At 50.3% G+C, this 10290-nt stretch overlaps 1 protein-coding gene across 2 annotated transcripts in view; it reads left to right on the plus strand.

The window, feature by feature from the left end:
• MIER2 (MIER family member 2) overlaps window positions 1-7045 on the plus strand; it is a 39059-nt gene extending 32014 nt beyond the window's left edge. For both annotated transcript variants that reach the window (XM_054981777.1, XM_054981778.1), the window contains exon 13: window positions 3310-7045. In XM_054981777.1, the coding sequence (XP_054837752.1) occupies window positions 3310-3770 (461 nt within the window). In that variant the 3' untranslated portion in view covers window positions 3771-7045. The remainder of the gene's footprint in view (window positions 1-3309) is intronic.
• The last annotated feature ends 3245 nt before the right edge of the window (window positions 7046-10290 follow it).

Genomic DNA, 10290 nt, shown 5'->3' on the forward strand with positions numbered 1-10290 from the left:
TGCTCTGATCCTGGCCTGGTGAAGGGGGGTGGACATTGCCACCTGCTCTGCACGTGATCCTGGCCAGGTGAAGGCGAGGAGTGGGCATTGCCACCTGCTCCGCTCCTGATCCCAGCTGGGTTAAGGCAGCAGGCAGGCATTGCCACCTGCTTTGTTCCTGATCCCAGGCATGTGAAGGTGGGGGTGGGCATTTCCTCCTGTTCTGTGCCTGATCCCTGCCTGGGTTTCCCACCACAGCAGCACCCTCTGGAGGTGTGCCAGGGTAGGAAGTGAGTTGTCTTGAATACACTTGCTCTTTTATATGGTAAGCTATGGCAGTCTAGACCCATGGGTCATGGGTGGGCAAAACATTCCATAAGTGCCTCATGATGAGTTGGGCCATTGGTCTGGTGACCTCAATCAGGTGTGAGAGAAAGATAGCCTTTGTCAGGCTCTAAGCCCATTACCATTTTAGAAATAAATTAGGCATTTTCCTTTCGTAGAAGAGGTTTCCCTGCTGCAATAAATCCCCTGTTCCTTTTTTGACTCAGGGATTTTTCTATATTTTTCAACATGTCTTTGTCAAGTCACTTTTACAGGTCAGATTACACAGTGCCCAGAGTTCAGGTGACAGCAAAGCCTTCATCTTAGTAAAGTTGTACATGAGACCACTGGCACAGATTGCTGCAGTTTTTCAGAAATAAAACAATTTCTGCCACAGATTCAGTGTTTGGGGGGCGGGGGTGTTGATTACTTTCCTCTCTGCCTCAGTATTCCTTGCCTGTAGAATGGAAGTTTATTAATTAGGTGCCTGTGTAGATAGATACGCTGATCCACAGTAAAAGTCCAAAAGTAAACATCAGGGAGAGAGAGAGAGGGTGCGTGTGTGTGTGCGTGTGTGTGTGCGTGTGTGTGTGTGTGTGTGTAAAAGCAAGGGACCCATACAGACGTGCAAAGGGCATCTCATTTCACTCTCCTTGCTATTCCCTGTTTCCTTTCCCTGGCAGCCCATATAGTCTCTCCCCCTTTCCTGCTTCCTTTCCTCCTTCCTAGCCACCACCCAACCTACCTTTATCTGCCCCTGTCTTCAGCTTTCCCCCCTTCCCCTGGCAAATTCTCCCTAGGAAAAATTGTGCAGTGTCATCCTGGGAACCAGGTTGGACCAAGTGGTGTGGTGCTGGCTGGACAGTGGACGTGTAGTATTCACCTCCCCACACCGTTTCTCTCTTCTTGGCAGTCCCCATATCCTCCGCTTTCCTTGTTTCCTTCTCTCCTTCCTGTCCACCAACTCCCCCTCCCCCATCTTCAGCTATATTTAGCAGCTTACATCATTCTCCTCCACTCCATTTTAGGCTAAGAATGTGTAACTGGCCCAAGGTTACCCAGTGAACTTCCACAGCAGAGTGGGGATTCAAAGCTGGGTCTCCCACATCCTAGTTTGAAACTTTAATCACTACACCACACTGGCTTTTGTGATGTGGCTGCTGTTGGACAGTAGTAAGCAACCAGACCTGGGTAAGTCATGCCAGTCGGGTGATAGCAAGTCGCCTGGTGCTTGTTAGTGGGTCTACCCCTGCGAGTTCTCCTTCAAAGGTCAAAACAGCCCTGGAAAGGGCCCTGCCCCCTCCTCCTGCCTTTTACTGAGAGCAACCAAAGCTTGAAGGCTGGCAATAGTATTGTGGTTGCCTAGCAGCAGCCACTGAGGGCATTCGTTTCTTAAAGCTACGGGAGTTGCTTCAGTCATATTTAGGGGTTTTAAACCCCTAATTTATTTTTTTAAGGTTTCATATTTTTCTGCTTTTCCCACGTTTGTAGAAAGACATATCTGTCCATGGCCCCAGTCTCTTGATTTACCTGTCCACAGGTGAGGCCATGTTGAGTATTGGATATACCAATAGACCTGCCAAACTATCAGAAGAAAACAGGGTGCTTCACAAAAAGCGTGAAAACTTTTGAATACCCCAGAAGAAGAAAAGTAAGAAAATCAAAAAGGGGAGAGAAAGAACGCAGGGGGTTGGACTAGATGGTCTGTATGGCCCCTTCCAACTCTATGATTCTATGATTCTAAATACATAGTGGGATCCATCACTGTGTCAGCAACTTCCAGAGACCCGAAGGCAGGATGTGTTGCAGCTTGACTGGCTGACTTGCTGTTGTATGCAAATAGATTTTGGACAAAACCCAGACTTTGGGGTCAGAGAAGCGGAAAGAGCAGACTACCTGTATAGCTTTTGTTAGTACTTTTAGGGGTTTGAAGTTCCAGTCCCTGGTGTGAGTTTTTGCTCCATCTGCCTGGAGTTCCTCCATTACTAACTTCCCTCCCCTTAACAGGAGCTGCCATTTACAGCTGGCTACAGCTGGTAAGCCATGCAATTCTGCGAAGTTGGTGCCTCAAGCCTGCTCCACCCCTGCATCAATTACAACATTAAAAAGAACAAGATCCAAATAAGAATAAGAAAATAGCAACAGGAGGGAACAGCAAAACCCACACCAGTTGTTAAGTTATTCATCCTATGTCAGTTTTGCCTAAAAGATGGGATCACTTGAGGACAATTAGGCCAATGGATCCCTTTTGCAGAAGGGGTTATTGAGGTTCAGAGAAGAGGGGCTTTCCTAAAGGTACCTAATGAGGTGAAAGTAGAAAGATTTGAGTGGAGAACAGAGTTCTCAACTCATGCTCTGCCCACTCCTATGCCAGCTCTTTGCACAAAAAGGCAAACTCTGTACCAACTTGGCAGTTACTCACCTGTGTGAACAGGCTATTGTGTTAGTAGAACTGTAGTAGTTCTACAGTAGTAGAACTGTAAGACTAACAAAATGTATGGTGAGGTATGAGCTTTCGTAAAGCTCATTTATTTATGTCATACCCCACCACAAGTCTTATAGGTGCTACCAGACTCTTGCTCTTTTCTACTGCTACAGACAGACTCGGCTACCCACCTTGATCCAAGGCCGCTGTATTGCCACTGGTGTCTTTGTACACTTCTGTCCTCTGTTGTTCCTCCAAGGCACGAGTCTCCTCCTCTTATCCTCACCTGCCAGGCAGGTTTGGCTGAGGGAGAGTGGCTGGCCCTGAAGTCACCCAGGGAGCTTTCTTGGCATGGTGGAGATTTGAACCCAGTTCTCCCAGATCCTAGCTGGGACTCTTTTAACAACTCTGCTTCACTGATATGTCAGAACAGATGTCTTCCCACCTCTCGAGCAGGCAGTACCTGTCAGTGGAGTCAGTTCGCATGCTTGCCTGCTAGTCATCCAAGTGAATACTAATTGAGCAAAGAGAAATGCAGTGACGCTCCTGAGTGTGTGAATCTGCCCTTTGTCCCCCTACAGAGCCCCTGAGCATCGAGAGTGCCGCTTGCAGCTTGGGCAGCACAAGTGAATCGGGCCACGGCTATGAGTGTAGCACCCCTTCGGAAACAAACTGTTCATTCGACCCCGCGGAAGAGATGCCCGTGGGCAGCGGCACTCCGGCGTTCCTGCAGCATCCGCCCAACTCCTCAGAAACTGGGTTCTACCAGTTGGCAGCTGCAGCCAAACATGAGCCCTTGCGATGCACCGGGGAAGCAATCACTGTGGACTTCGCCCTTCCAGGGAACGTTTCAGAGGGGCTGCCTTTAATTTCGGGCCATGTAGGACTGGACAGGGATCCAGAGGCGTTGGCAGCTCCCTCTCAAGTGTCCTTATCGGTCCCTGATTTCAGCATCCTTGGCATTGGAGATGTAAATAGCTTCCTGGCCACTCAACAGGCCTGCCCAGCACCAATGAGCCACTCAGAATCCTTGTCGCAGTGATGGTGCCTGGTTAGAGTCCATCGTGGACCAAACGTCAGTTCGGGCAAGACTGGATTGAAATCCCTTGAGAGCATGGAGGCAGGTTGGAGCAGAGGGTCAGACATCACTTTTCCCTGGGCCGCTAGGACAAGCCAGAGTTGTCTGTTGGACCTCACTTTCCTGAGCTGCGGATGAGTTGACTGCTCCTCCGGCCCCTCCTCGACGTCTTGATTGCCCTCCAGTGCAACCAAACACCTCCATTACACTCTTCCGCAGCGTTACCGAGCTGATAGAAGGGAGCCTTCGACCCCCATGGGGTTACTGTAGAAGGGGGGAAGGGGAGGCCAAAGCCATGCGTGCGGTGGATGAGTGGGTGGATTCTCCTCCAAGCTAAGCATCCAGTGCCCCCAGCCGAAGATGCTGTGGCACAAAGAGGGATGCCCCAGTGAGAGAGAGCGAGGAAGCGGAAGGGTTCCCTTGAGCACTTTTGGGAGGGGGTAGACTGGATTTTGGGGTGAGGTGGAGAGTCTTCAGGCACTTAGGAAACGGACAGGAAATGCTGTTGGCCATAGAGGTAAGAATCAGAAGCTGAGGTTTTCAGTTGCAGCAACAGAAATTGGTACCTCCTCTTTATTCTCTTTTCTTGTGTTTTTCTGTCTAATTTGTGGGATCGGGGAAAGGAGGACTTCTTGCCAAATGTTATGGTTGCATCCTGTGCTGCTGGGCTGGGTGACCCCACCTTTGGCTCCATTTCTCCACCCTAGAGCCTTGTCTGCCCTCTCATTTCCAAACAGAAAACAGAGCAGCACTTCCCAGATTGGAAGAGACTCAAACTTCTGCCACCATCTTTGCAAGGACATTTGCCTGCCGTACAGCCTTCCAAGGCCCAGTGGAGCTGCCGACAGTCCCACACACATGGAGGGTGGTTGAAAAGGAAGTCAGGGTTGGTGGCCGAGGAGGATGACGATGAAGGCTCTGTTGTAGGCCTTTTGCCAAAGCTCTTTTGCTCACGGTCTGGCAGGGGGGCGTTCCAGAACTTGGTGTCCAGTGAGTGCAATCAAACATTTCCGCCGGTGTCATGGTTCAGCCCCTGGTATTCAACAAGGCCAAGGCATACATTCCATACCAAATGGCAGAGGGGAGGATCAGTCAGTGAAAGAATGTGTTTACTTTTTCCAGAGCTTGAAGATATGTTCTGACAGTAGCAGGGAGACACAGGGCTGCCGTTGCTGCTTCAGAGTGCCAAACTGTAATTGTGTGTGTGTGTGTTAGCATGAAGAAGTGCACACACACACACACACCCACACACACACACAGATCTTGGGCTGGAGGAGTGATGCTGATGTAGCATTCATACCCTCAGCCCCATGCCCCTTGATAAAGATCCTTTACCCCGGCTTCTGCCAGGCTTCACCTGGCTCCTGCATTCATTGCACACGCAACCTATGCATCTGCTGCTTATCCCCCCCCCTTCCCACAACTGTTGCAGGCAAATGGGCAGAAGAAAGGGGGAGAACTTGCTTCTCTATTCTCTTGGCTTCATCCCTGCATGGGTTTTCCCCACACCTTCCCCCAAAGGCAGCATCCAGCTAGCGGTGCAATGGAACCTGTAAGAGGTTAAAAGTGTAGCTGTTGTCTTGAGTCCGGTGGACTGTGTAAAGGCTTGGGAGAGACTGGTGGGGACCCATCTGTAGCTGGAAATGGGATAAGGAAGCCAAGACCGTGGCAGTGGCTGCCGAAGGGCTTCTGGGCATTTCGCCTGGTGCCACGTCACACATCATTGTAGCTGGGGCTTGTTGGCAAGAGTAAGCTAATGGCGGGAGCGGTGCTGGCGTTGTGTGGCACAAAGGGAGGAAGATGTCCAGCAGGCCTGGTTGCAGGTTTCGCTGAGCCGTGCTTCAGTGCCCGTGCCTGCCTGAGAGCTTGCATAGCTTGGTGTGCATTTTTGCCTGAGAGTGCCAAGTAGCATTCTACAATTTTTTCCCCCACTCAAGGTGGTAGGTTCTTGGTTGCTGTTCAGTCGGCTGCCCACATGGCACTTCACTGCCATGATGCCTGGTGGTTCAGTGGTCGAGCGTCTGTCAGGCTGATTGTCAAGTTTGGCTCCTCTTGGATCTCCACTGCAGCATCTGTCGAGAGATGACAATTGCCTGGCAGCCCACCAGCCTCTTTTCCTTTGACCCATTTCTTGGTTCCAGTCCACTTTGGGGGCTGTGAATTCTGGTGTGCTTTGCCCCAGATAAGTCAACTCACTACACTCAGGGGTTAAATTTCTTCCATGGTACTTCCACTTCCTGTGAATGTTCTGGATGTTGTAGGGTTAAATGCCAGCTGTGATTTAACAGTCATTTTGCACATTATGGGGTTTGGTGTCAGAGGGGGTGGGAGAAGGGGGCTTCCCATTTTCATCCCTTGCAAAACTGCAGATCTGTGGCTTGGTGTGGGGTGGTAAATGATGGGGCGAAGCGGGGCTTTTTCAGGCCAGAGGGCTGCACGGACAGCTGTGCCCAGTCCTGGAACCAGAGGGAACTGATTTGCGTCCTTTACCGCTTTCCATTGTTTCCGCACTGAAGGCCGAATCTCTGTCCTTGTCTTCCCTGTTTCTGAAGTTGAAATTGGACCAGGAAGCAGTTCCTGCTTGGCCTCTGCTCCTTAAGGCCTACCAGACTTGGAGAGAGGAGGGCCTTTTGGAGGGGACACACACACGTGGAGTCTGTTGCATTCAAAGGCCCTTGGGTTGCGCTGGTCTCTAGGAGTGGCTGCTTTGGACATGTTGCACTCAGCAGTTAGTGGAAAAGGGAAACAAAACTCCACCCCCAACCTGCAATAAAGAGCCTGCTGCTCCATATCCCTGTGCTAAATATTTTTGTTTTCCTCCAAAGGGACATGTTTGGTGCTTTGCAGGTCGGCAGCGTTGAGAGCGTTCTTTTCTCTCTCTCTCTCTCTCTCTCTCTCTCCTCCTCATTTCCATTTTCATATTTTGAATATGTCTTATTTATATATAAATATATTTTTCAGTTTTGTTTACAGATTTGGGGGAAGCAATTGGTCGTAAAAAACGGAAGGCAGCAGTAAAAGGTGGATGGGCTATCCACCAAAAAGATAAGGGAGGTACTGACAGCTGTTGGGGGGGGTGCTTCTTTCTGGGGAGGGGTTCATTATAAGAAGTGGTCTCCTACATCCTCCCCCACCCCCCAGCAGCAGGGAGGCCTCCACTGTGAAGTTATAATGCCTTGAAATACCCTTCACCATTTATTTATTTAATTAAAGAGCCTATGTTGAAAAACAACAAGGAACGTGGAGTCCGTCATCTTTTTCATTTTTAATAAACTATTGCGTCTGTTGACTGTGCAGTCGTGGAGGCAGAGGGAGAGGCCCTTTCCCACAAGGGGCAGTGAGCCAAGGCAACTTGGCCAAGAGGGCAGAACCAGAAGAGCCTGCAGGCCAAGGTCAGGATCCCGTGGAGGTTGGTGGACTGGTAGGGAATGAAGGGAGCTGGAAGTCAGGCTGGGGCTTAGGGCAGGGGGTGAGGCGGCTTGCAGGGCTGACAGGATCGGGAACCAGACAAGTGGGGAGGGGTCACTCTTCAGCCCCACCCAAGCCAGAGAGGCCTGAGCACTGCCTGGGATGAGAGCTGCTGTAGCAGAGTGGTCAAGTGGTTGGGTTGAGAATCAGCACTCTGCTGGTTTGACTCCCATGACTGCCATGAGCTCAGCAGTGGCCCTGGGTAAGCCATTCTCAGCCCAGCTGTATTGTGGGGATAATAACAACACTGACTTGGTTCACAGCTCTGAGTGGAGCACTAATCTGTCTAGAAGAGCAGTATATAAGCACAGATGGTTCTAAGGGTGCTCCTGTAGCATAATGGTTAAGTGGTTGGGTTGCGAATCAGCACTGCTGGTTCGACTCCCATGAGCTTGGCAGGCACACAGGGTATGCGCCGCCTCTCAGCCCCAGCTCCACTGCAGTATTGTGGGGATAACAACACTGACTCTTCACCACTCGGAGTGGGGCACTAATCTGTCTAGAAGAGCAGTACATAAGTGCTGTTATAATCATTGCTGAAGGATCTCAGGCTTTTCCCAACACAGCCTCTGCATGGGGAGTCTTGGGCATGTCTCTCAGCCCTGCCCAGTCAGGAGGTGGGCTTTCCCACTGGTTAGAACAAAGCATGTTCCTGGCCCACGCTAGGCCCCTCCATGCATGTGGGGAAGAGGGGAGGTGACGACGACACTTCCCAGAGTGGAATCCATTGGGGCTTGTGAAGTGGGTGCCTGGCAGGGCCCAGAGGGCCTCTCCATCCTCCTCGCAGATGCCAGAGGGCCCTGTGGGGGTTAGCTCCATTAATATTACCTCCTGTCCCATCAGCGGAGGCTGAGGGATGGAACTTTCTGGCCAGGGATCGTGCTTCTGGGATCCCTCGGTGCTTCTCAGCGGTAGTGAGGGGGGGCACCGCAGAACCCCACTATGCCTTTGCAGTGCTGTACGTGGAGTGGGCACTGCCTGCATCCATCATGGTGGCTCACATTGTCAGGGTGTTCTTCAGCCCTCGTGCCACACCTTTCTGCCTCCAGGCGGGCAGTTTGGGAGGCATAGAATTCTGCCAGTGAATTGGGATTAGTTATTGATTTGCATGTTACACTTTGCCTGTTAGCAGGAGGTGTGCAATACTCTGAAACCACTCCTAAGCTGAATGCGTTTTTGTTTTATCTCTTGGGATCCCATGAAAAAACCCTCTTGGGGGCTCCTTTCGGCACAAGATCCAAGATGTGCCGCTTACTATTTGGGGTGCCACGTAACGGCTGAGAAGAGTCACAGAGATTCCTAGAGGAAAAGCAGTGAAGGGGGCATAATTATTTTTTGCAGGTACGACAAAACAGCCTCCAGGGTCGTCACTGATGTTGCTACTCAGGCCCTTGGTTCTGATGCACACGTCTTCTCTCTTTTAACTCAGCCGAGTGTTTTCAAAGAAGGTCAAAGTCCACCGTTTGAGTGAACCCAAAAGGATGACAACTATTGACAAAATACGGTAAATCCAGTGAGAAAACACAGGAAAAAACCCTCCTACACCTTTTCTTGCTTTTGAAGCCTCACCCCCCCCCCCTTTACCCCAGCCCATTTAGCACTAGCCCTCCCATTTTGGGCTGTGCCCCTTCTTTAAAGATGTTATGGGGAAGGTGCCCTCTGAGCACAGACAGAGTGCCTTTAGCACTCAGCCACTGGCACCCTAAGTCCTTGGGGTGGGGAACAAATCGAAGCTGTCAGTCAGGTTTGTGAGCGAGACCTTGGTAACATTGATTCCTTACTGCATGCATATGTATGTATGCATGCACACACACATAACCCGCCTCCTCTTGGTGACTCCTTTGCAAAAAGTGCTTGAAGGAGGGTGGAAGAGTCATGCTTGGCTCCTCCCTCATCCAGAAGTGGCTGGAGGAGGCATAGAGAGAGAGAGAGAGAGAGAGAGAGGAGCATGCACTCCTCCAAGGCTCATGCTGTTGGTGCGGGAATCAGGCACTGGCATCTCATGCCCTGCAGTTGGCTTGGCAAGGAGCCCCGCTGAAGTTTCGGGACCCAGATAACTGCCTAATCACACCAACCTCTGCTGCCGTCCTTGTTGCCACATGTTTTACACGTTTTACATCTAGCATCCACATGTTTTCACATCTAGCAAATGCAGCGTATTGCATGACGTCCTCCGTGTGGCATTCATAACCTGCGAGCAGGACGAAGGTGGAGAAATGTGGTGAGACCAGACTACGCCTTCCTTTTTCTGGAGAGGCACTGACAACTGGATGCAGAGCTGGATGCACCCTCTTGTTAGAAATTAAGGGTGGGCCCACATCTCCCGTGGCAGCCTTACAGGAACATGGGCCAAACTTGAAAAACGTTTTCAAAATGTTGTTCTCAAATTGCTACTGAGCCATAGGATTGAACCAAGTGATGAATCTTACCGTTCATCAACTGATACTTCTGCCCTGCTCCTCTAAAAAGCTCAAAGCTACTTCCATGGATTGAGGAAGAGCAAATGTTCCTGATTTTTAAAAAATATATGGGGGGGGTGGGGGTTTAATGATTGCTGCCCACCACTGCTGTCGGTTTTGTCGATTCGTTTATGTTACAGATGCACCCCGTATGGTCTTTAAGCAGTATTTACGCATACATCATTTATATCTACAATGATGTTCATCTAGTGAAGACAGCACTGGGAAGATTTGATGCAACAAAAGAAAAAAACAGCAAGAACATTAAGCTTAATGACTTTAGTTTGCACAAGAGAATCTACACTGAAATAAGGATTTTCAGGTCAAAATGGCAGAGATGAGAGATTCAAAATCAACTTCGAAGTACATCCTTTGCTGATCTCCCATACAGGCTTCCCTCTGCTATGGTATCAGGTATCCTTCCAGCAATTAGACCCTGGGGCTCCTCCTCCTTCCTCCTGATTGGCCACAGGCCATAGGCCACTCCCTTTCACAATGCAACTAGTGAGTCTACCTTTCCCGTTCTCTCCCACTCACCTGTGGGCTTCATCCTTGGG

Source organism: Eublepharis macularius, chromosome 5 (genome assembly GCF_028583425.1).
Source record: "Eublepharis macularius isolate TG4126 chromosome 5, MPM_Emac_v1.0, whole genome shotgun sequence".
In the NCBI taxonomy this organism is placed as follows: Eukaryota; Metazoa; Chordata; class Lepidosauria; order Squamata; family Eublepharidae; genus Eublepharis; species Eublepharis macularius.